Genomic DNA, 25,835 nt, shown 5'->3' on the forward strand with positions numbered 1-25,835 from the left:
TACAGGAGCTGACTCAGCTCGCGGATGTCTTTATTTGAACTCTAGTACGGTTGGACAGGTAGAGGCATGCGAACAGGACAGACAGAAACGGGAGTAGTATTGCCTTGATCACAGAGATATGTAACAGCATTAGAAAGACACTGACCCTTCCAGGCCAGCCGGGTTCACCCCACCTCAGCCACCGATCGCTCCCCATCCCCATCCCCATCCCTGTGCCCCAGCTGACCCACTCATCCCCATCATCCTCTGGGGTCTGCACCTTGGGGTGAGCCCCCATGGGAAGGGGGTGATGGGGCAGCCACCTGCTCGTGGCACCTCGAACGGAGCCTTTGAAGCCCCAGAGAAGGGTCTCCAGCGGCTCTGTGACGATGGAGGGGTCAGAGCGTGGATGGTGATGTCCCGGTGAGGCTCTGGAGCCGGAGGAGCGAGGTGCATCCAAAAGCAATGGGCAAGGGGCAGGGGGCAGCCTGGGGGTGCACTGGGGACATGGGCAGTGTGTATGTGGCAGGGCTGGCAGCAGGCAGGGGAGCGGGGCCACCCCCAGCACCCCAACCTGGTCCCATGGCTCTGCAGCACCTCTTGGGGGGGGGGACCCGGCTGCCAACCCCCTGCCCCGGCCACAGAGCTGGTGGCTGGAGCTTTGGACTTCTGTGGTGGGCAAGGAAAGCTCCTCTGGGAGAGCATCCCTGGGGGCATGCATGTCCCGGCCTTGGGGAGAGCATCTCTTGGCCTCAGGTAGAGCATCTTCCTTTGGGGAGAGCATCCCTTAGTCTTGGGGAGAGCATTTCCTTTGGGGAATGCATCCCTCAGCCTCAGGGAGAGCAACTCCCTTGGAGAATGCATCCCTTGTCCTTGGAGAGAGCATCTCCTTTGGGGAGAGCATCCCTCAGTGGTGGCGAGAGCATCACCCTTGGGGAATGCATCCCTTGGCCACCGGGAGAGCATCCCTGGGGGAATGCATCGCTCAGCCTTAGGAAGAGCATCCATTGGCCTCAGAGGGAGCATCCCAGAGCCTTGGGAAATGCATCCCTTGGCCTTGGGGAATGCATCCCTTGGGCAAAGCATCCCTCATCCTCAGGGACAGCATCCCACCACCTTGGGGACAGCATCCCTCAGGGTATGCATCCCTCTGCCTCGGAGAAAGCATCCCTTGGGGAGAGCATCCCTCAGGAACGGCATCCCTCACCGAGGTGCTGCCTGCATCCAGCCAGAGCTCAGGAGAAGGTGACCACCTCACCCTGGGGGTAACTGGAAGAGAGGACGTCTTGGCAGGTATCTGCAATTAAAGACACAAGGATTAAACACATTAGACACTGCTTTCATCAGCTGACGTGGGAGAGTGAGATTGGGCTTCCAGGGGACCAAACATTGCAGGGTGAAGAAACCAGGGTAGCTACAAAGTGAAATGGTTTTCTCCAGAGGGATAAAATGCTGCTATTCCCTCAGTAAATCGTGAAAAAAATGTTTTACAAAGCCTCAGAAAGGACCCAGAGATGGAAACTTGGGAAACAACGTGGAGCCAGGCTGATTCTGGGGGTAAAAATGATGGGCAGAGGAAAGAAGTTGTCCCTGCTGCAGCCCTCTCCTGCAGAAAGCTGCTCTTGACAAAAACTTCCCGAGCCAGATGTCCCAAAGCCAAGCCTGGTGCATTAATATCCCACAGTGTTTTTCCTTGTCCCTCTCATTCGTTGTCATTGAATTAATTACCACTGATTGGAGCTCTGAGTCACAACACTGCCTCTCCCCGTGTGCCAGGACCCAGCTTCCAGGCGAGGGGCCATCAGACAGGGAGACAGTGCCTGATCCACCCGATTAGGCATGGAGCTGCCCTTTCTACCCAGGGATTTGGCTGCAATCCCCCCCTCCTCCAGCTCCTGAGCAGGGCTTTGACCCAACTTTCCCCCCAAACACCAAACACAGCTCCAAAAGCATCTCATTTTCCCCAAAAGAGAGGTCTCATCACCTGTCGAGCATCACTGCGCAGCTTGGATGAGCAGCATCCAGATGCAGAGGCTTTGCACATCCAGGAAAAAACCCTTGGGATTGAAGTCCCTCAACCCCAGGGCTTGCAGGAGAGGTCCCCACACATAGAGCTGCCAAAAGGACTGGTTTGGGAGACCCATCACCATCCCCCAGCAGCAATATAGGGACCGGTACGAAGCGGCTGCTGCAAAACCTCCCCACTCCTGGTTCAATCACTTCTGCGAGCAGCTAAAAGCTCTTGGCAGAGCTTGTGGCCTGCTCGAAACACTCCCCATCAGGTCGATTGATCTCCCAGGGACACGACTCGGCTTTTAACTCCCATCTCCTCCCCGTTCAAAGCCATTTTGTGTGTGAGCTCGAGCCCTGCTGCCCTCAGCCCCCAGGGACCTGCCTTGGAAAGCAGCTTCCGAGCCCCGGAGAAAATTAGCGCCACTAAAAATAAATAACAACAGTGGAGAGATTCTGTTCTCCTCGTTGTTAAATCACTGCCCCCCAGACAAAGCCACCACGTGAAAACCGCCCTCCTGCCTCAGCTTATTGCTCCTAGCTCCAGCGGCAGGTTCCAGCCCTGAGAGCATCCTCGCAGCGCACAGCACCTTCCTCAGGTTCAAGCCATTCCCCTTGGCCTGTCCCTACATCCCTTGTCCCAAGCCCCTCTCCAGCTTTCCTGCAGCCCCTTCAGGCACTGGAGCTGCTCTCAGGTCTCCCCTTCAGGAGCCTTCTCTTCTCCAGGCTGCCCCAGCCCAGCTCTCTCAGCCTGGCTCCAGAGCAGAGCTGCTCCAGCCCTCGCAGCATCTCCATGGCCTCCTCTGGCCTCGCTCCAGCAGCTCCACGTCCCTCTGGTGCTGCTGCCCCAGAGCTGGATCAGGACTGCAGGGGGGTCTCCCCAGAGCACAGCAGAGGGGCAGGATCCCCTCCCTGCCCTGTGCTCACTCTGGGGGTGCAGGCACACACCGCTGGGTTTCACACAGTCCCACTTTCCCCTGCGAAGCTTCTCCCCAAACACCCTCAAGCGCTGCATTCACAGGCTGCCAGCCTCCAGCTGCTCCAGCACAATGTTTGGGTAGGTCCTACATTAACTCCTCTTGCTTTGCCAATGCACTTGCTTCTGGGTTTGCCTCCTTTTTCTTCCCCCCCACGTTGTTTGCAGACAAAGCTGCTGAAAGAGGAATCAGCAAAAGCCAAAACACTCCTGCAGGGTTGGCCCCCATCGTCACCTCTCCAAGGCCACCCCAGGACACTTTTCAGGTCCTTTTCCTTCCTCCCCTGACACAGGAGGGGTCGGAAGAGCCAGCAGTGCCTCATGGGGCAGAGCATCCCACTGTGCTCCCCACATGTTGGAGTTAAACACCTCCCGGCCCACATCTGCATCTCCCACAGTGCCCATCTCCATGGACCACATAACAATGGAGGATGTCAGGATGGTGGAACAAAAGCCAGTGGCCACCTGCATCTGTGAGGACCAGAGATGCTACCCTGGGGGGCTGCACATCTACAAAGCCACCTCTCACCTTGGGCATCCTCTGCACCAGCCAAGGGCTGATCCCCAGCCTTGTGTCGGCGCGGTGCTGCCATCGGGCTGATTCTCTTCCCGCAGAAAGCCAAAGGATTCTATGTTCCATGGCCACCAGGACATATTCCCTGCCCCAGCCCGTCCCACATGAGGGGAAGAGCACGATTCACTCCCCGGCAGTTAGCAAAACATTTTCCAAGCCTCCATATACCTTCCCATGGGGGAAAAGCATAAGAATCCCATCCCCAGCAGAGGCTGGGGCACAAAGCCCCATCCAACCTGGCCTTGTGGTTTTCCACACCGGGCAACCAGCTCCAGCGTTTGGATGAGCTGCTTTGGGAGCCCCATGGGGTGAAAGGAGAGGATGGGCTCTCTTGGGATCTGTGGCTGCGTCTGCTCCAGGTTAAGTAAGAGACTGGGAGCTGGGAGGCACCTATTTATAAGCTCAACTGCATCTTATTTTGCATCTGCCTCTGCTCGCCCTGTTCCTCGTCAGCATGGGCAGGGGATGGGGTTGCTATTTATTCTACATTGGGTTTTATTGTCATCAAATAAGCACTGAGGATTTTTCCTGGCAGCGCTGGGGAAGCCAGAACCAGGCTGCTTCTGGGTAGAGCAATTACTCTTTTGACATCTTCACCTCCCGCCCCGCTGCCTGACAGGCCTTTGTTTTCTCAGCTCTCTCAGGCATCTCCCGAGAAACAGAGCAGTTGTTGCACCAGTAACAATTAATATTTGCATGTAACCCGGGATGGCAGCACGGCCTCCACGCAGCACCTGGGCTCCGAGCCTTCCAGGAGGAAGAGAGAAGGGAAAAGCTGCTGCTGAATGGGGAAACTGTCCCCAAATCCCTCCAAATCCACAGGACGAGGCTGCTCTGTGGAGGCACTGGGGCTGGGTTGTTAGGGGGGCTGGATCTTTGTTCCAAAGTGCTGCTGGGCTCAGCAGACACACACACAGAGGGATGCAAGGACTCAGCCTCAGGGCAGCAACACCGACATCATCCCAATGAAGCATCTCTGATCCTGCTGTTGAGCATCACGTGCATCTGCAGCCATGACGGGAGGAGGACTGCAGGGCACTAAAACTCCCCCGGGTACCACACTGCTGGGCATTACACTATACATAGGCAAGGGGCACGTATATATCATAGAATCAGGCTGGTTTGAGTTGGAAGGGACCTCAAAGTTCATCCATGGCTCCCCAGCCATGAGCAGGGACACCTTCCACTAGAGCAGCTTGCTCCAAGCCCCATCAACCTGGCACCATGCTATGTATATGGTATTCACCATGCTTTAGCTGCATGTTCCTACTCAATCACAGCATCCCACTGAGAATAAAACAGCAGATCAGACCCAACACACTCCCTCCATCCCATGGAGCTGGTGAGCTCACTGCCCCGACAGTCACTGCACACCAGTTGATTTTCGGGGGGGGGTTAAATGCCATTTTAGGACTTGGGCATAAATCAAGCACCCTTCCTTTCTCTCCCTTCTTTTCCCCTTAGCTGGAACGTGTGTTCCTTGCCAGGTCCCTAAACATAGATAAGTGGCTGGGAGGATATTCGGGGGAAGTATCGTATATTCTTGCTCTATTCTTATCCTATTCTCTAGGCAGCCAATTTTGGCCGCTGTTTGAGATAAAACCCTGAGCTCCAGAGATATTTAGTGGTCTGCTCTTCTGTTCCGCTACAGCTCCTCATAGAGTGCTATCCAAGAGGGGATTAACCGCTGCCAAGTCGCCCCCAAAACCAACCCAGACCCCACCTAAAAATAACAGCATGCTGTTTTCCCCCTCCTGCATCCCCCAAATCACTTGCTCAGAAGGCGGCGGGGAGGAAGAGGGACAAGATGCGATGGGTTTCTCAACAGTTTGGTGCCTCCCACTGAAATCCCTCTGTCTCCCATTCGGGGCTGGGCTGGTTTAGAGGAGCTTTTTGCACATTAGTCATCCCTTCTCCCGAGTTGCATAACGCCACTGCTAAAAATTGCCTCCTACCGGCTCCATGTCAGCTCTCACACTCAAGCCTCGTCGCTCTGATGGGGAATGAAGGGGTTTTGGGGGTCCACCAAAGGCTTTTCCACACCGAGCAACCAGCCCCAGTGTTTGGATGAGCTGCTTTGGGAAAGGAGAGGATGGGATCGCTTGGGATCGGTGGCTGTGGATCTGCTCCAGGGTTAATCCTCTGCTTCCAAGAGACTCCAACCCCAAAGTCTGAGGCTCTTGATGTGCTGCTTCTGCAAGAGACAGGGCAGCAGCGCTGGGTTTTCATGCCTGGCTCATCCCCAAAGTCAGTGCATGACCTTGGTTAAATCATTTATGATTCAGAGACCACTGAAAGCAACCAGGGTGACCTTCCCTCTTGCATGGGCTGGGGCTATTCCAGCTCCTCCTGCTTTGAGAGGAGCAGCTCCCAAGGGCAGGATGCACCAGACAAGCACCAGTACGGTGCTACCGTACTCACCCCTTCACCCAGGTCATGGGGATTTGGGGTGATTCAGGAGCCTGGAAAGCTGCCCGATTGTTTGAGGTGGGAATTACCTTTTAATTACAGAAATCCAAGGAATGCAGCTACACCAAGGCACACCGTCAACCCTGGTGCTGCTGGCGAGGGGTGAATCAGTCCCATGGCACAGAAACCACCACAGGATACCCTGGGCAGAGGATGGATGCTCATCCTAATTACACCCTGAATCCAAGCAGAATCCAGCTGCAGCACCGGGTCTGTGTGGTGCTGAGCTGCTGCCATCAAACCCCATAATCCAGCTCAGGACACCAAGGGTTTTTTGCCTCTTTTCTGCTTCCTTTCACCTCTGGCTGATCTGCTCCCAAGGCTGAGGCAGGGGAAGGCAGGGAGGAAAGAAGAAAAGCAAAATAAAAGGCAAGTGCTTGTTGTTGGCCCCGTGTAGGGCTTGGAGGGGGGTGTTTTGGAGATGTGGTGACTGGCTCCTCCTGGCAGCTCCTTCAACTCAGTAGGGAGGAAATAAACCGAGCCAGATGAAGCACTCAACGCTTCCTCCTTGTGTAGCATCTCTTGCACTGTGCCTGCAAGGAGTTTTACTGCAGGAGGCTCCCGGTGCTCACCCTCGTCTAAACGGAGGGGAACTGAGGCACGGGGAGCCTGGGAAGGAGCAGGGGGATCCTGCCTGTGGGATCTCTCAAAATGCAGCTCAGCTCCTTCAAGGTGCAGGGAGCAGTCATCCACCAAGGGGATCCTCACGCTGCAGCGTCCCCTGAGCACCAGCTCTGGGTTGGCTGTGATGGAGGGGAAGGGTGAGAGCCCCAAAAAGCTCCTGGGGCTTTTGTTATTCTTAAACACAGCCAAAGCTAAGCTTTGCTCCCCATTCTCTGACTGAAAGTCCCAGGCTCCAGCGCCACTGAGCTGGATGCACCCAGAGTAAGGAAAGAGGCCAAGAAAGCAGGAGGATGTCAGTCAGGGGCAGGGCTGCACCCACCAAACCAGCTCCTTTCAGCCACCCAAGACCCAGATGCCTCCAGAGAAGCAGAACTGGGATGATGGAGCTGGAAACTGGATGGCCAGCAGTGCTGGACTGATCCCCAGAGCAAACAGCAGGGCAGGGAGGGGATCCTGCCCCTCTGCTGCGCTCTGGGGAGACCCCCCTGCAGTCCTGATCCAGCTCTGGGGCAGCAGCACAAGAGGGACGTGGAGCTGTTGGAGCGAGGCCAGAGGAGGCCATGGAGATGCTGCGAGGGCTGGAGCAGCTCTGCTCTGGAGCCAGGCTGAGAGAGCTGGGCTGGGGCAGCCTGGACAAGAGAAGGCTCCTGAAGGGGAGACCTGAGAGCAGCTCCAGTGCCTGAAGGGGCTGCAGGAAACCTGGAGAGGGGCTTGGGACAAGGGATGTAGGGACAGGCCAAGGGGAATGGCTTTAACCTGCCAGAGGGGAGACTGAGCTGAGCTCTTAGGCAGAAGCTCTTCCCTGTGAGGGTGCTGAGGCGCTGGCACAGGGTGCCCACAGAAGCTGTGGCTGCCCCATCCCTGGCAGTGTTCAAGGCCAGGTTGGACACAGGGGCTTGGAGCAAGCTGCTCTATGGAAGGGGTCCCTGCCCGTGGCAGGGGTTGGGGCTGGAGGAGTTTTAAGGTCCCTTCAACCCAAACCAGGCTGGAGTTCTATGAAATGAGCCAGAACTCAGGGTACCGCAGGTTTTGTTCCAGCTCAGGAATATCACTCAAAATCATCCCAAAACCCAACATATGTGATCAAAAAGCAGCAGTACAACAGGCAGTTGGGCACTCCAACCACATCTTCCCAAGGGTGGGGATCACCCAGTTCAAACCCAGCTCCCATCCCCATGGGGATTCTCTCCATAGCACCCTGCATCCATCTCAAAAGAGGATTCATCCCCCCATCCATTTAGGCATTGTTTTGTTGCAAGTCTCTCATTTCCCCACTGTTCAACAGGAGCAGCACTTCCCCAACCACTCCTGGGGATCCATATTGCTCTCCCCACCACCTCCCATCTCCTCATGGAAGCATCCATGTCTATTTGCCAAACCTTTACCCCAACCTACTTTTTCTCCCCACACCCATGCCAGGGCCCTAGAACTTCCATGGTCTGGTTTTCATGGATGCTAAAGCCACATTGAGCCCCACAACCATCCCTGAGGCTGGACAGAGAAGCAGACACAAGAAGGGAAGGAGCAAGTGTGACTTAGGCAGAAAAAGGCACAAAACAGAAGGGAACTGCTGCTGGGCAGGGAATTGAGGTTTATTCATCTGTTGCCCCCAGAAACCTGAAGCTGTTTTTCAAACTCCGAGTTAAAGAGACCTAAAATGATACGAACTCAGCCATTTCCAGCACAATGAGCTATAATTGCATGAGTCAACGTGTCCTCCCTGCGTCTCTACCACCCTTTAACCCAAGTGCAAACAGCCCACGGGAAGGAGGGCTCGACACCAGAGGGAATCGCATGGGTTGGCCCAGTTTATTTAGGATGAATAAAGGGGGGGGGAGAAGGGAAAACCCCACCTGCTCCAGGGATTGTCCCAAACACATGGAGAGGAGACAAGTTCCACGGAGACGTTACACGTCCTGCAAACCAGGCAGGGGGAGCACGGCGGCTGGATCGGATCACAGCCCGCTTCTCAGGGCTGGAGATGTCCCAGCTTGGGCAGCACCGCGGAGACCCGGTGTCACCGGGGAAGGGGGGGGGTACAGAGCGACACGACACGGCACGGCAAAGCGGGATCCGGGCGGCGCGTTAGAGGATGGAGGGGACGGGAGAGCAGGGACGCCGCAGAGGACAGGGAGAGCTGCAGTGGGACGTGAGGGGAGCCAAGCCCACCGTGGATCCTGCCACGCCATCTATGCTGCTTAGGCTCCGGGATTTTCCATAGCCTTGGTGAAGAAAACGGGACAGGTTAGAGCCGAGCAGCCTCCTTCCTAAGGCTCGGAAAGCAAAGAGCACCAGGGTGAGCATCGCCCGGCCCCACACCCCAATTCAACCCCCGAAAGAACAATCAAGAAGGGTTTACTGAGGGCAGCCAAGCTCCTGGGATCATCCAGACCTTCCCCTCCCTTGCCCTCAGCTCCCCAAGCAGCGCCAGCCGAATCCAGGACTCCGGAGTCGCTGATGCTGGGAAACCAAACCGTTCCTGGGGGTGTTGGGTTTGGTTTCCCAAATTGCTCTGAATGAGGAATGAATCTGGGGGTTTTGTGGGCTGAAGCAAATGGGGAAAAGCAGCAGAACTCAAACATGGGATTTGGAAGGAGTTATTCCCCCGGCTCCCGTCTTTAAGCCGGCTGTAGCAGCAAGCTGCTGCTGACACCTTTCTGTATGGAAAGGAGCAGGTAGATGCGCTCATGATTTTCCATGAGAAACTGCATGGAAGAGCAGATATTTCTATTGCTTTAAGCACAAGAACCCTTCCCACCCCCTGCAAAGAGCCAGAAATTGCTCCAGCTTTTATTGGAAAGCAACAGCCAGAACAAATGCTCTCACAGGTCAAAAGCCACTTGTCTTTCTGGACAGAAACTACCTATTTGCAGGGAAAATTGGCTTTTTAGGTCTCTGCAGCAGCCCTGTTCGGACACAAGCCCCAAGAGCTGCTCTCTGGATCGCTGCAGCTTGCAGGGACAGCTCTGCTGCCAAGACACGGAAAGATAAGGATGGTCCCATCCAGGATGAGCCCTGCACCGTGCTGCATCCTCCCGGGATGAGCGAATCCAGCCCAGCCTTTGCCTTCCCTGCAAGCACCAGCGAGCGGGTGCATGGACCCGGGGAGGGGGGGGAAGGAGGGAGGCGCCTCCCTGACAGCAGAAAAACAAGGTGATGGATGGCCCCTTCGGCAGTGCCAAGCTTGGGAACCCGCCCCGCATCCCCCCGGGGACTTCGTGGCACGTCCTCAGGTTCTGCTTCCCTGCAAAGGCACCGACAGCGGGAGCTGAGGCGGTTTTAGGCTTGGATCAGGGATTAACGCTCACGGCATCACCCCCAAGGCGGATGCTGAGACATGGGCATCGTCTGCAAAAGGCTCCAGAGCCCTGTCCCTTTCAATCTGATTTTTATCCCCTTTTAATACCTTTTCCCTAACCATTTCCCAGCCGCAGCAGCCGGCAGGGATAACCCAGCCCCATGTCCAGGGCACGGAATGCCACCTGCCTAAACCTGTTGCTGACTTCAGCAAAGCTTTTCCTCTTCCCCCATTGGAAGCAGGAGCAGAATCAGGCCCCAAAGAAGAGAAGAGCAGTTTCCTTATTTCCTTTTTGGCATGAATCCACGCAGCAAATGAGGAGAGAAGCGAGCGCAGCGCTGAGCCGGTGGGAGCAGGGGATGTTTCCCACTGAAGATGCTTGCAGCTGATGCAAAGAGCCCCTGCTCCTCAAATAACCCCCCAAAACCTCTCTCAGGCTCATCCTTCTGCAAACCTGGCTCTTTTCAAAGGAGCACGGAGGCTTCTTGAAGAGCTCACACATTCCCCTGCCACCCTGAGCCCATGCAATGGGAAGCAATAGTGCCAAGATGAAACTGGTCCCTGAAAGCTTGGGGTTATGGATGGATCCGGCACCCAAACAACATCAGTTTGGCAGAGAGAGATGTTACAGGGCTTGCTGGCAATGCAAGGACCCACTGATGTGATTGAGCACTTTATAGGGATGCTCTTTGCCCTCTTGCTCAGATCACTGCATAGGAAAGGATGGCAATGGGCATAGGAACAGGGCCAAAGTCCTGCTGCCAGGTTTGATTAAGTCTCAAACATCGCAGTTTGGGGTGGCATTTCACAAAGGTGCTCAATTGCCCCAGGGTCCCTCTGCAACAGGACTCCAAGGGCAAACCCGCCCCAAGCCCCACACTTCATCTTCTCCTTCAGTTTATTCCTAAACCACACTCACGGGAGCAGCTGGGAAGGAGCTCAGGGCTCCAGCCCTCAATGCCACCAAACCCAGGGCCAGGTGCCTCCACGGACTCAGGCAAAACACTAGAGAGTTGTGCTGTGCTAATTGCCACCAGCGCTGTTCCTTAACGGAGCTGGTATCCCAGTAACTCACATAGGTGTCAACTGAGGTCACTGGGATTGCTTTATATAGGGGTTTGTTGCCAAGGAGCCGTATAGAGGCATCTTCTGAGCAGAGCAGTGGGGCAATGCCGTGTTGCCCACCAGCAGCCACTCGCACGTGCACGCTCACATATGCTTTGAGCCAGCAGCAGATGGGGACAGGGTAATGCAAGCAGGAGCATTGCCCAAGAACGCCTGTGCTTGTTGATAACAACGGCCTGGTGCTCAGCTGTGTGTGCATGGACTCACACGTGTGTTCCTGTGCAAACGTGGGCTTGTCCTCGCTTCATTCCCCCCTCCCTAACCCAAGCATCACTCACATGAGCATCCCCGCGCTCGAGCCCACACTGCTCAAGCCACATGCTGGTCACAGCCCTGCACTAATAGCAAGCAGCAGACGAAAAATCAGCTGTGTGATGCTTTAGGGTTTGGCAACCAAGCCAGAAATTGCCGCGTTGCCATGCTGAATGTGCAGACAACAGGAGGTGCTGCAAGAGCTGACCCGGAGGAGGGTAAATCCCTTTCCGTCCATGTAACCCCATTGCCTGTGCCTCCTCTTGAAATCATGGAATCCCAGACTGGTTTTTGTTGGAAGGGACCTTAAAGCTCCTCCAGCCCCAACCCCTGCCACGGGCAGGGACCCCTTCCATAGAGCAGCTTGCTCCAAGCCCCTGTGTCCAACCTGGCCTTGAACACTGCCAGGGATGGGGCAGCCACAGCTTCTCTGGGCACCCTGTGCCAGCGCCTCAGCACCCTCACAGGGAAGAGCTTCTGCCTAAGAGCTCATCTCAGTCTCCCCTCTGGCAGGTTAAAGCCATTCCCCTTGTCCACTCTGGTTTCAATCACTACCTTTTCCCTAGACCATCGTAACCAGTCTCAGTGGCATGGGGGATGCTGAACTCATCCTATGTCCGTATCCCTCCACCTAAGCAGAGGACAGGGGTTCATGTGCCAAGACAGACCCATCCCAATGTGTCTGGGCCCCAATAGGACACATTCTGGGGGACTCCTGAGCAGGCCTTGAGTGCTGAAGGGAGATAAAGGGTCTGGATATATCACCAGCAACAAGGGAGCAAGGAAGCACTGGAGGCACTGGAATGGGTTGCCCAGGGAGGTTGTGAATGCTCCATCCTTGGCAGTGTTCAAGGCCAGGTTGGACGAGGCCTTGGGTGATATGATTTAGCGTAAGGTGTCCCTGCCCATGGTAGGGGGGTTGGAACTGGATGATCTTAAGGTCCTTTCCAACCCTAACGATTCTGATTCTATGATTCTATAAGCAGCAACAGGGACAAGAAACACATGCCATGCAGCAATCCACTGCAATCAGCTTTATCTTCTCCACGGCCCATGCCCATGGGGTGGTGGGCAGGGGTAACTTTTCTCTTTGAGCTGCTCCAATGAGACCAACCACTGGAATTGGGCTTGAACCATGATGGATGCTGAGATCTGCAGCATATTCCTGAACCAGCTCCAGCTCCCGATTTCCACAGCTTGTACAGACATCAGTACCTGTCCCAGGATCTGACAGATGGCCATCAGCAAGTCGGGCTCAGAACCAAGCTCATCTCAATTTGCAGAGCTGCCAGCATCCCAGTACCAGAACAAACAGCCTCAGCGGGAGATAAATCAGGATGAGGGAAGAGGCGCTTCCGTGGCTCCCGACGGCTGGGCGCATGAGGCTGGCTTTGCCCTGCTCATCGCCTCTGGTCACCACTAACCCTGACCACACTGGAGCATCTCACAGGGAAGACATCATCCCTGAGCTCCCACGGAAGCATCGCACCAGTCCATCCCCAAGAGGCCAAGCATCCCAAGCAGTGTTACAGCAACAAACCTTTGAGGGCTTCCAAAGCACCAACACCACGAGCCAACAGAGCTTGGTATGCAGCTCAGACATAGCACATCATCTCTTCCCCTCCCTGGTCCCAGATATTGAGGCTCCCTCTTCCCAAAAGGTCTCATGCATCACTCAAGACACTCTGGACGCCAGATCCACCTTTCTCCAGGTGAACGACCAATTCAGCAAGGTGGGGGTAAGTGACCCATGTCAACATCTGGTTTAATGATGACATTTGCAGGAAAGACACCAGAACAGGCCAAGAAAGATCACCAAAATGCATTTTTGAATAGCTGCTGCCACCAGGCAAGGAGAAGAACCTCCTGGTCTCCTGCAACTGAGTAATGTGATTTGGGAGCCCAGCAAAGCAGCACTGGATCCTCAGCTCTTAGATCTACTCTGTCCTGACTCCAGCAGGACCAAGCTCAAATGCTTCAGTTGAAGGGATGCCTGACTTGAGTATTTTGTAAGGATGAAGATCAGCACTGGCTTTCATCCTTCCACTTCATCCTTTCCAGTTCAGCATCCCCCCAGACTGGAGCAGGACCAGAGCCCCCTCACCCTGTTCCATTAACAGGCATTAAGAGATGGACTGCACAGGAAAAGACACTTCCAGGAAAAAACACGAGGCATTTCAAGGCAGTATTTGTCTAGCACCCTCCTGCCCAAAGATGAGCAAAGCTTCGCATTTCTTCCCTCTTCCTAAGGGATGAGGCTGCTCAGGAATGCCAAACGGAATTCTTGATTTCCCTTGAAGAAGCAGCCAATTTGCTTCTACTAATGTAATAAATGTGATTGCCTCCAAACAGCTCCCTGTGTCCCAGAGCCCATCCCAAGCAATGCTATAGCAACAAACCCTTGAGGGTCTCCAAAGCACCAACACCACGAGCCAACAGGCCTGGATGTGCAGCTCAGAGATGCTGCACGTCATCTTTTGTCCTCCCTGGTCCCAGCTCCCGTGCCCCATTCCCTGTGAGATACTGGGATGATGGTACCAAGGAGGCAGAGGTAGGTCTTCATCCCACACCACCCTGGACACAGAAGACAAACTACAGAACTAAAGAACTGAGCTGTGTCTTGAGTTATCCCAGCATTCGAGGGTGCAGCTGGATCTTGTGGGTGAAGGTGGGGACTGGATTTACCCTCCTGGGGGCTGGAAGTCAGGCCCAGGGCACACTCAGTGGTGGGGCAGAGAAGGCTGGAGGCCGGTTGAAGGGATCAGGCTGAAGAGGAGGTTGCTTTGTCATGGGAAAGAAGAGGTTTGTGTTTTCCTGACTCATCTCCCCCACAGTTTCCCATTGGAAACCTCAACACTCAACTCTCACTTTCCAAACCCAGAGGAGACAGCCCTGCTGGCAGCCCGGTGCTTTTGGCAAGGCAGCACTTGACACATCACGGCTCCCCACGCTCGAACCCACCAGAAGATATCAGAGGGGAAAAGGAAGGGAAAAGCCTGTGGGTTCTTTCCTCTGCTGAAAAGCTTTTGACCACCTTCAGTCCCAGCCCCAGGAGGGATGCCCCCCTCACACCACCCTGGGATGGGTGATTGAAGCCCAAAGAGAAGAGCTGGAAGGACAGGAGAAGCTGGAGCACTGAGGAGCAAAGGGACAGTGCTGTCCCCAAGGAGGGCAGTGCAGCCAGCCTGGGGTCACAGACCCCAAATGGTGACAATAGGAGAGGAGAACTTGGGGGAGCAAAAAGCAAAAGTATAGAGCTAGCGGACGGACATGAAGCAGATGGAGAGGCAGGAGGACAAGTGGATTTGGGGAGCAGAGAACAACATCCAGGCAGGCAGATGGACATGAACCACTGTCTTGGGTCAGTGCAACAAACCTCCACCTCCCACATCAGCCATACCTTTCTGGATGCCTCCATCCGCCGCACAGGAGAAGTCACCTGTGGCCAGGAGGAAGCACGTGGAGGATTTCTTGTTCTTATCCCGGGTGCTGGAACGCCGCATGGGCCGCTTCTCCTCTTCGGTGGGTGACAGTGGCTGCTCCTCATCCGACAGCACCACGTTGGCCTCACCGTTCTGTTTAGAGTCTGCAAGAAGGTGGCAGAGACCCATCAGCAGTCAAGAAACCCACAGGATGAGGCGCTTGGCGTGGATGGAAGGGTTTGCTTAGACCATGCAAGGAAGCAGAAGACCACTTTGGAAGTGGCCCAAAGCAGCACCTACAAATTCAGGTTGCCATGCCAGCCTGGACGTGCTAACTTAGAGTGACCAGGGGAGCAGGACCACGCTAGATCCCAACCCAAGCAGCAAACAGCAGCTTTTACTCCTGCTGAGGGTTATATACCCTGCAAAGCCAAGCAGAGAAGAAACACCCCTTGAGATCCACCCACCTCTTTGATGGGAATTAGCTCTCCAAAACTCCCACAGCTGAGATAAGGGCTGCTCAGGTTAGTGGTGAAGTGTTAATGATGGCCTCTGACTCTGCGGTTCGTTAGCTGAGAGGATGCGATGCTCAGAGTCTGGCCTGAGCTCCTGCATCAGTGGTGGGGTGAAGGGATGGGGTTGACCTGTTCCTCAAGAGCAGTTGGGATGCATAGGCATGTGGAAAAGGGAGATTTGTAAAGGAAAACTGCTGTAGGGCATTTGGAGCTCCTTGTGTGCTCACAGGTGAAGGACCATCGCTGCTACACATGTGGCCAGATGTGTGGCTGCTCAGGGCTGACCTCAGTGAATGCCACATCATTAATGTGGCACAACTTAGGGCACAACCAGGATCTTTCCTGTGTCCTTGCTGCAAATTAACTCTCCTGACCTGAAGGAAAGACTGGCCAAACCCCAAACTTCAGCTCAGTCATGAGACCAAACCATAAAGAGAGAGGGGCTGACTTTGCTCCTGCCTGAGCACGGGATTTGGAGCAGCACTGACCTTACCAGGCAGGGATGCTGCATCTACTAGAAATGAATGGGGAGGTGGAGTCAAGTCCCAGGGAATATCCATGGATTTATCCTTTCTGGTGAAGCTTGTCCTGGTTTATGGTGGGAGGAAGCAAAACAAAATCTACCCCAAGGGCATTACCAGGCTAAGATGGGAACTGGGCAAGTGACCTCTGTCAGTGTGAGGAAGAGATGGGCTGGGTAGGGACACTTTGAGTCACACTATCGTGACTTCATTTATGCCATCAGGAAAGCATGATTTGGCCTTTACTCCCCTGATCTTGATCTGCAGCATCCTGGTCCACCAACACAGCACCCAACACCCGGACACCCAAGGGCCTCAGCCCTTTCTGCACCAAGATCTCACCAACCCAAGAGCTGGGGGCTGTATATCCAGCAGCAGGGCAGCTCTCAGGGACTCTGGGATACAGGGAACCAAAGACATTGCCTTGGGGGCTCCTCCTGGAGGTCTCCCCCTCCCTCTGCCCCACTTTGGGGGTCTCACCTGACCGTTTCCTCTCAGTTGCACCCTCCTCTACCGCCAAGGGGCACGTGTCGCTCTGGGTGCTGTTCCGGGGGGAGTTCTCCTCGGATTTGCAGTAGGTCGGGGAGTCCAGCGGGGCCGGACGGGGTATATGCTTTTTCTTCTTCTTTGGCAGCTTCTGCTTGGCCATGGCCAATGAATAGTACATCCCAAAGTTATTGACAATGACAGGCACGGGCATGGCGATGGTGAGCACCCCGGCCAGCGCGCAGAGAGCCCCCACCACCATGCCCGACCAGGTCTTGGGGTACATGTCGCCATAGCCCAGGGTCGTCATGGTCACCACAGCCCACCAGAACCCAATGGGGATGTTCTTAAAGTGAGTGTGGTCGCTTCCACGGGGGTCGGACGTCTTGGCCCCAATCCGCTCGGCGTAGTAGATCATAGTGGCGAAAATCAAGACCCCCAAAGCGAGGAAGATGATGAGGAGCAGGAATTCATTGGTGCTGGCCCGGAGCGTGTGGCCCAGCACCCGGAGACCCACAAAGTGCCGGGTCAGCTTGAAGATCCGGAGGATCCGGACGAAACGGACCACCCGTAGGAAGCCCAGTACGTCCCGGGCAGCTTTGGAGGACAGGCCACTGAGACCTACCTCTAGATAGAAGGGCAAGATGGCCACAAAGTCAATGATGTTGAGCAGGTTTTTAACGAAGAGAAGCTTATCTGGACAGCAGATGATGCGAACCAGGAACTCGAGAGTGAACCACAGGACACAGACCCCTTCGATGTAGGTGAGGATGGGCTCCGTCTCCACTTTATGCGTCAGCAGGATGGTCGTGGTGTTGCCAACCACGAGGGTCTCCGTCACGTTGACGTCGATGTTGAAGGCCTCGTGTGTCTCCAGGCAGAAGGTTGTGATGGAGACCAGGATGAAGAAAAGCGAGGCAAAAGCAACTACCTGCAGTAGTAGAAACCACATGGGCCATTAGCTGATTTGGGTCAACCCCTCCTGATTTAGGACAACCTCTCCTCTTTGGAGGAGAGCAGCAATTATGAACCACCATGACAACAACTTTAGGGCAGCCTGAGACACACTTCTGGTGTCACCTGCCTTTGGTCCATCTCTTCTAACCCCTGCTAGTGAATAGCAATAGTAAGGATGGGAGAAGTCCTCAATCAGTAAAACAAGCGCGCCAGCCTCAAAACACCCCAGAGCTAAGCTGCTGCCACCCACTTCCCCAGGCATAAGGACTGAAAATGAGGAGGGTTCCCTGCACTGTCCCGTGAGTTGACAGCAAACCTCAGTGTCTGGGGCCATCAGTCCAGAACCTTTCTCCAAGTGTTACGATAGGTGCAGGGGAAGATGTGCTGGGCTCCAGATGTGGCTGGAGATGTGCCAGAAATGACAGTGATGGGGATGAAGGGAGACCCGCAGCACATGGGTTTGGAGCAAGCCTCCACTGGGAACACACATTAATAGGGGACTTTGAGAGGACTAAGTCAAAGATCTTTCCCTCACTTTCATCCCAATGCCCACCCAGATGAGGCGTTCACACCATTCACAACTGTGAGGTTTGGGGTCTGGATGTATCAGAGATGGCCCTTTGTCCGCTCCCTGCAGGGGTAGACGATGTGGCCATCAAAGCTCCCAGCACTGAGAGGGCAGGACAAGGAGGAGAGGATAGGCAGAGGTCAGCATCCTCCTGCTGCCTGGGCCTGGTGTCACCCAGATACTCCCATTTCTCCCCTGTGCCCAACCAGTGAGACCAGTTGGACTGGATGGAGACCTCTTATATCCCTTCTACATCACCTTCACCCTGTTTTGCCTCAGATGAGAGTGAGAAGGGGCCAGCAAGACACAATGGAAACCTCAGGCTGTGTCAGAAAGAAACCACTTTGTCGTCCCCGCATCAATCCTGCTCAGCCTTCCCAGACAGGATGAGCTCATGATGAGTCCATTACCCATCTGCATCCAAAAGCCCCCGAGGAAAAGACTCCGGTCAGAAAAGCTCTTCTACCTTCCTCCAGCACAAAGGCACGGCAGGTTTGGCTTCCCTGAGCAGATCCCGCTCAGCACCCTTTGCAGCTCCCACACCCGAGCAGGATGTGACCTTGTGCTGTCAAAGCCACCCGACTGGCTGCGTTCTGCAGGCAGCGGCACCGAGACACAGCCCAGGTCCTCGGCTGGAGTGAATCAGCAGCAGAGACAGCCTGAGTCACGCTTGAGAGAAACCCAGCCCTGGCCACCAGCAGCGATGTGCCAGCAGCCCTGAGCCTGCTGGGAGCATCCTTGAGGGGTGTCCCCAAGGGCAAACCCATGTGGGTGCAGCACAGAGAGCTTCAGCCCTCCAAAGGTTTTCACAGCCCAGAAACCAAACGTACCCTGGGCTGCATCCCCAGAGTGGGAGCAGCAGGGTGAAGGAGAGGATCCTGCCCCTCTACTCTGCTCTCGTGAGCCCCCACTTGCAGCACTGGGTGCAGTTCTGGTGCCCTCAACATAAGGAGGACGTGGAGCTGTTGGAGCAAGGCCACAGGAGGCCACAAGGGTGATCGGGGGCTGGAGCAGCTCCCGTATGAAGCCAGGCTGAGAACACTGGGGCTGTTCAGCCTGGAGAAGAGAAGCTGCGTGGAGACCTCAGAGCAGCTTCCAGTGTCTGAAAGGGGGCTACAAGGATGCTGGAGAGGGACTCTTCATCAGGGACTGCAGTGATAGGACAAGGGGTGATGGGTTCAAACTGAAACAGGGCAAGTTCAGGTTGGATCTTAGGCAGAAGCTCTTCCCTGTGAGGGTGCTGAGGCGCTGGCACAGGGTGCCCAGAGAAGCTGTGGCTGCCCCATCCCTGGCAGTGTTCAAGGCCAGGTTGGACACAGGGGCTTGGAGCAAGCTGCTCTAGTGGAAGGTGTCCCTGCCCGTGGCAGGGGTTGGAGCTGGAGAAGCTTTAAGGTCCCTTCCAACACAAACCATTCCATGATTCTAAGTTAGGAATAAAGTTTAAGCCAGGCTCTAATTGATGGAGAAACCTCTGGAAGATGATTCTCCAGCCCTGGTGATAGACATCTGCTTGGGGATATGCTGAGATGCTCCATGCCCCTCAGATAAGACCACACTGGACCACATGCTGTGATGTGGCTCCATGGGAGCAGCTCCAAAGGCAGCCGTCACCCATCAGCCGTGCACAAGTTGGGAAGCAAACCCAACAAAAAAGTGGGATCTCAGAGCAAGACCAGTTTAAGCAGACAAACACGTCCACACACGGCCAGAATAACCCACTTTGCAGCAGAAGGCTGAGCAACATTCCCGGGGTTCCCTGGATGGGGAATCATAGGCAGACTGGAAGAGTAAAAACTTCAATTCAAGGCAACAGAAGAGGGAGGAAATTACCAAGGAAGAGAGTGAGACCCTGGAACGCTGGGGGAATGAAGCAACTGCTGCATGAGCCGTGGAGGTGAGAACTGATTTAGCCCCAGGAGCAAAAGCAGCCTCTAAAAATAGATGAATCAGGTTCACAGCCGGTGCCAGCCATCGTCCCCCTGCAAAGTCAATGGTGCTGCTCCAGTTCTGTGTCAGCTGCAGATCCGACCAGAGATGGCTCAGTGCAGCCTTGGCCTCTGCTCCAAGCTCAAGTAACCCAGTACAGCACTGGAAGTCCCATGAAACCAACCCTCCACAACCTATGGGTGATGTACATGATCTCAACATGTGCTCAACAGTTTGAGATGGATGTTCCATGGCCCTAGAGGGGGTCACTGGCCTGGAATTCCCAATGGAAGCCAGGTTCAGGACCCCACAAGTTGGGTTGCAAAGGGATAATGAGGAGAGCTTGGAAGTAGAGGTGAAATCACAACCAGGGCAGCTTTACATGGGGAGAAAGGGAGTTTTAAACTCCAACTGGGAGTTCAGGGACCAAATTTCCACTGAGACTGGAAGAGACACAGGAATCGATGATCCCGTGGGATTGATGCTACAAGGAAAAGAGGCTGAAATCTTGGGGAGGAGAGTTTCTAAGCACACGCTCACAAGGCTGCCAGCTCAGGAGGTGCTGGGAGAGAGGAGCTGGAAGGAGGGAAAGATGGAAATAGCCAGGAGCCAACTGAGTCAGGGCCCAAGGGGCTGCTCCATGGATGAGGAGGAGCAGGGACTGGAGATACACAGCCCTCGAGTCACTGCTGTCAGAATGGAGGGAGAGGGTTCACACACACAACTGGTGCTGCTCTCCTGCCCAGTGCTGCAGGGTTGGGGAAGGCCGGCTCTCCAACGCATCCCCAGGCCAAGCGTGGTGGTCAGCAGCACCCCTTCTGCTCCGAAAAGGAACGGGGAGACTCTAAAATGGGGCAGCATTAAAGAAATGCCACTTCAGCCACCCCAAAACACCATGGCAGCACCATGAGAGTTGCACACGCAGAGATGCTCATGGGTTCCAGTGATGGATGGTGACTCCAAGCCAGCAGCAGCTCCCCACATTCACTGGGTGCACTGGGCAGGATGCACTGCTCCGTGCCTCAGTTTCCCCTTTGCCGAGGCAGTTCTAAGCCATTGCAGGGCTATACTGATATTTGAGAGTGGGAAATAGGAACAGAAGAGACTGTGGGGGATCGCACTGCACGGCTACCATCCCTATGGCAGGGCTGAGCTGAGCCTTTACCCTGGAGCAGGAAGAAGGAAGTTGGGAGCTCCCAGTGCAGACTGGTCCCACTCCAACCCAGGGCTCACATCACAACCTGTTCCCTCTCTGCTCCCTCCAACACACTCCTGCTAAAGCAAATGCCTCTCCAAGAGCAGCTCAGCACACGGGAGAGGCAGAACCAAAGAACAGTGTGAAAAATCTGAGCTGAATTATTGTGCTCGGGTTTATTTTGGGGGCTCCTCCCTGTTTTATTTGGAGCTTTGCACCACTCAGAGCATCTCTCCGAGGTGATGAGCCCTCAGGGATGGGCAAAGGATCAGGTAAACCCTTTAAAACAAGTTAAGCTCTTGCTGGCCAAGCATCCTCTGCGTGTGTGTGTTGCTTTTGTGTTAGCAGCAAAAACACTGCCTTGACAAAGTGACCCCCTGCCCCGTGTGCTGCTGGTGGGTGTGAAATGCCTGCAGGATTTCTTACCATTGAGGGCTTTTTTTTTACACCTCTAAATACATCTAGAATTCATTTAGAGCTCAAATGCCTGGATGTGTGCATGTGGTGGATTGATAAGCTGTGTGACGGGGGATACGCACGCAGGGATGGGATGGGGTAGGGATGGGATGAGGTGGGGATGGGGGGGGGGGGTGTGGGTCAGTGTGCAGCACTTTGGGACTGATCTAAGAGTAGCTGGGAGAGGAAACACAGGCACAGAATAGTGCCTGGGCCAGGCTGGGAGCCCAGAGATGCGCCTGGTTACGTGGGATACATCCTGAGCGTGTCAGTGTCTGTGGGTAGGGACTGTCTGCATGGCCAAGGAGGGTCACGGAGGGCTGTTGGTGCATGTACGTGCTCCTGTGTGTGTGTACACAGTGTACCTGGTCCTCAGGGATGTGTGAACATGAGGAGGGTTGGAGGGGGCGGGTATTTGGGTGTTACTGTGGCTCAGAGCCTGTGCTTGCATGTGCTGATGGGCACCGTATGCCGCCTGTGGGCAGCATTGATGGTGGGGACCAGGGTGATGGGACCAGGGTGCTGGTGGGGTTCAGGGAGAGGTACTTGTGGAGAGGCACAGGGTGTCCTTTGGGGCTGCTGAGGCTCTAGAAGAGGAGCACAGGCTCCCTAGGGATAACCATGAGGATTCCATCTGCTTCAGGGCCTGATCTGGGAGCCAGCAGGCACCAGCCCCTTCTCCCCACTCCTTACCTGGGCCATTAGATGTGGCTTTGCACACAACCCTGTGAGAGGAACCCAAGCAACCCTGCCTGTCCTGGAGCATCCTGAAGGTCCAGCAGGACTCAGCCTTGCCAAGGACTCTCCCTGACAATCCCTCATCTCTGTGTGCCCAGGAGGTGGGCAAAGGGGGCAGGGGATGGGTTTGCTCCCAGTTTCAGCCCAAATGCGATGCACTGGGAGGGGATGGGGAGATGATGGAAGAGATTTCCTGTAGGATGAGGTATGGCCAATGTGCCCCATCGTGGGAGGGGGATGGCTACGGTGGGGCTCACTAGCAAAGTCCATCTCCCCCATGGGGATGGAGAGATGAAGACACAACCCCCGGATCTTCCCATCCCACCTCCCCACTGTGTTTCAGGAGCTTACCCTTGCTGCCTTGGACGAGTAGGGATCCTCAAAGAGCGCCCACATCCTGGGCTGCCAATTCCGACAGCAGCCAGCCCCTCCGGCAGCCCCCGCCGCGCCTGGGGGCCTGTCATCCATGCCCAGGCGTTGCAGGGCCATCTCCCTACCCCCTTCCTCTTCGGGCTCCTCTCCACCAGCCCCTCCACCAGGCTCGGGACTCTCGAAGATGTCCAGGGCCTCTTCAGCATCGCGGTGCTGGCGGTAGGTCATCCAGCAGCACGGCTCCACGTCCGTCTCATCGATGCCCCAGTAGGTCAGCTCCTCCTCGAAGAGGGGTCCGCAGATGTCCGCGGGGCAGTGCAGCTTCCCGGTGCGGTAGTAGTTGAGCACGTAGGAGAAGATCCCAGGGTGACGGTCGAAGAAGAACTCGTTGCTTTTCCCATCAAAGTCAAAGTTGCTCTGGGCATCGGGGTCGGCCAACCAGGCCAGGCGGGTGCCCGGCAAAGTCCGTAGGGTGCTCTTGTAGGTCTCATGCCGGGTGCCCCCTACATTGATGGTAATCTTGTCCGAATCTTCCCCCTTGCCCATCTCTTCCTTCAGGCATGTTTTGGAGGGTGGTTTGTTCCCAGACTTGCGTCCACGGTAGGAGGAGACACACACCGAGCTGATCATAGATTTCGGTGGATGGGAGATGCACGCTACGCGCACCCTTCCTCCGGGCGAGGAGCTGGGGGTCGGCGGAGGCGGGAGATGGGGGGCACAGATGGGACTGGGGAAGGGGGGAAAAGGTGGGGCTCAGCCTTGGCTCCGGCCTCAGAGGGGAGCAAGCTGGAGGCGAGCCGGACACCGCTGGCTGCTGGGGGGCACAGCAAGGGGAGGCTGCAACCTCCAACCCCCCCTAAAACCACCCCCTAACCCCCAATAAAACCGCCCTAAACCCCAGGAGCCAGCCCAGCCCCGCCGGGCAGCAACAAGTGCGGCAGGAGGGGGCTCGGGGCGGCGGGGGGGGGGACGACACAGCGGCTGACCCGGGGGATGCGGACCCGCCTGGGGATGCTGCTGATGCTGCTGCTGCCGCCGCCGAGGCCGGGCCGAGGGAGGAGGGATACAGGGGGTTGAGCCCCGATCCACACAGGGCAGCGCGTCCCCCGCTCCGGTACCTGCAGCGCCCGGCGCGGGGGGGCCCCGCCGCCCGCCCCTCCCGCTCCTCCGGTTCCGTGCTCCCTCCGCACCCCCCCCCCCGGGCCGTGCTCGGGGAGAAGGGGGACAGCGGCGGTGGGGGGGGGCTCGTTCCTGGTTCCCGACCTGGGGGGGTGTTGATGGATGCGACCCCTCCGCCTCCCCTCCCGCTGCCCCCCCCCTTCCCCACCCGGGCCCTGCCTTCCCCTGAGTTGGGGGGGGCTGCGACGCCGGGGGCCGCGCTCACGCGTGGCCGGGCCGGGGGGGCCCTGTTGCGCCCCGCGGTCGCTCCCGGGAGCAGCTCCGGGGCTCGGGGCGGGGGAAGCGGCGCCGCCGCCGCCCCCCCGGGGCTTTTATAGATCTGGGAGCAAGCGGCGGGGTTACGGGAGCCGGTACCGCCCCGCCGGGGGGGCCGGGGACCCCCCCCCCCCGAGCCCCAGCGCCCCGCTTCACAGCCCCCCGCTGCGCCCCCCGCCCGCCTTCATCCCTCCATCCCTCCCTCCCAGCCACGCTCCTCCATCCCGCATCCCTCCCTCCTCCCCGCATCCCTCCGCCCCGGCCCCCCCCCGGCCCCCCGCACCCCCAGGCCCCGCTCACCTCCCCGCGGCTGCGGGTGAGGGTCTCGGGGCTCGGTGTCAGCGAGGAGTGAACCCCGGACACCCCGGCTCCGCTTCGCGCCGGAGGGGAAATGCAGCCCGGAGCTGCCTGCGGATCCGGAGCCAGCTCTTGGCAGAGGCTCGAGCAGATCCCATCCCTCCCTGGCTCGCAATCCCTCGCTCACCGGGAGGTCAGGAGAGACCGACCCCGAGCGCGGAGCCGTGGCAGGTGGGGAGCCGGGTGCCTGCGGACAGACCAGACGCCCCCTTCCCTCCCATCACCCTCCCTCAGCATCTCCTCGTCCTCTTTCAGCTCTCGAGTGGAAGATGCCCCTTCCCCACGGCTGCACCCCGACGCTGGGAGCAGGGTACCAACCACCCCAGTACCAGGGGCCCTTCCCCTAAACCCTCCTCCCTGGGGGGGGTCTTGCACCCCCGGGGGGCTGGGGATGCTCAGCCCATCTCCTGGGGATGCTCAGCCCCATCTCCTGGGGATGCTCAGCCCCATCTCCTCGGGCTGGGGAGGAGGTGAAGAGCTGCGGTGGCCCAGGGGACAAGGCTGTCACCACGGTGGAGACCCAAGGGACCCCATGCTGCCAGGGCGAGGAGGTGCAGGTGCGTCCTTTGGGGTCGCAGATAGGATCCAAGCCCAGCACAGGCCCGCTATTGAGGTGTCAGGGGGTGAACCGGGGGGGATCAGCACTTGGATAACAGAGTCCTCGGTGCAGGGTGAAGGGACAGTGAGTGGGGGATGCTGCCCCACTCCAGCATCCCCCTCTACATCTCCCCAGGCTCTGAGCATCCCCCCATGTCCCTCCGCACCCCCTGCCCCAGTCTGTCCCCTCGGTGCCACGCTCGCCCCTTACTGGGGGTGCTGGGGGGGTGACTGGGGGCAAAGCTCCACCCAAAACCACCACCACGAGGCGTTGAGAGCCGCGCTTCAGATCTTACCCCCAAGAGAGCCCTGCTCCAAGAGTAACTGCAACAGCTTCCAGGGCCGGATCCTGAGCGGGGGGAGGCTGGGGTAGCTCCACACCCAAACCACCCGGGGCTGCACCAGCGGGAGAGCTCGGAGCCCCAGGGAAAACCGTGCTGGAAAGATGGAGCCTTGCATCACCGGGCAGGCATTGCAGCTCAGCTCCTCATCCCCGCAGCGCGGGCTCGGCCGGGAGGGAAGGAATGCAGCGACCTGCTGCTAATATTTCATCCCGGTGGCTTTCATCCCATGGAGATCTTGGTGTACCCAAGCATGGCTGATCCCGGGGTGGGAGGAGGTGGCCAGGCAGACAAATGGGTTGTATCTGGGGAAGGAAGAGATCTTTAAGCCAGCAACACCCGCCCAAAGCTGTCTGCTCTCGAAATATGCCTTCGGATTGTTAATGTCCATGAAAAAAAAAAAAACAGAAAGGAAAAGAGAGAAAAAATAGAAAAAGCTTTGATAAAAAAGGGCCTTTTTGGAGCAAGAGGGAGTCACTTCTGCAGGGGCCTCCTGCAAGGCTGAAGGCATCTCAGATAACATCCACAGCGGGATGCACTGAAGAGCAGGTGGGTCCCACAGCCCTCAGGTGGGTCCTGAGGATGGGTAGGGGACATCTGGGTGTCTCCCCAGGTCTCTGCCCTGTTTCTCCCCCTGACCCAG

The 25,835-nt window shown here is 56.7% G+C and overlaps 1 protein-coding gene across 5 annotated transcripts; it reads right to left on the bottom strand.

The window, feature by feature from the left end:
* On the bottom strand, window positions 1-25,835 carry KCNC4 (potassium voltage-gated channel subfamily C member 4). Of its 5 annotated transcripts, XM_062625669.1 has the most exons (6): window positions 25,148-25,834; window positions 24,198-24,463; window positions 22,443-23,190; window positions 16,246-17,182; window positions 14,708-14,893; window positions 8,632-8,854 (listed from the first exon to the last, which is right to left on the bottom strand). In XM_062625669.1, the coding sequence occupies exons 3-6, from the start codon at window positions 23,091-23,093 to the stop codon at window positions 8,718-8,720; spliced, it is 1,911 nt and encodes a 636-aa protein (XP_062481653.1). In that variant the 5' UTR covers window positions 23,094-23,190; window positions 24,198-24,463; window positions 25,148-25,834; the 3' UTR covers window positions 8,632-8,717. The 5 variants fall into 5 exon arrangements, with proteins under 5 accessions (XP_062481656.1, XP_062481653.1, XP_062481654.1 ...); XM_062625672.1 differs by lacking the exons at window positions 8,632-8,854; window positions 25,148-25,834 and adding an exon at window positions 1-1,276 and having other exon boundaries at window positions 24,198-24,683; XM_062625670.1 differs by lacking the exon at window positions 24,198-24,463 and having other exon boundaries at window positions 25,148-25,835.

This window comes from Pezoporus occidentalis, unplaced genomic scaffold (assembly GCF_034315485.1).
Source record: "Pezoporus occidentalis ecotype Australia unplaced genomic scaffold, CSIRO_AGI_Poc_V1 ctg280, whole genome shotgun sequence".
Classification (NCBI taxonomy): Eukaryota; Metazoa; Chordata; class Aves; order Psittaciformes; family Psittacidae; genus Pezoporus; species Pezoporus occidentalis.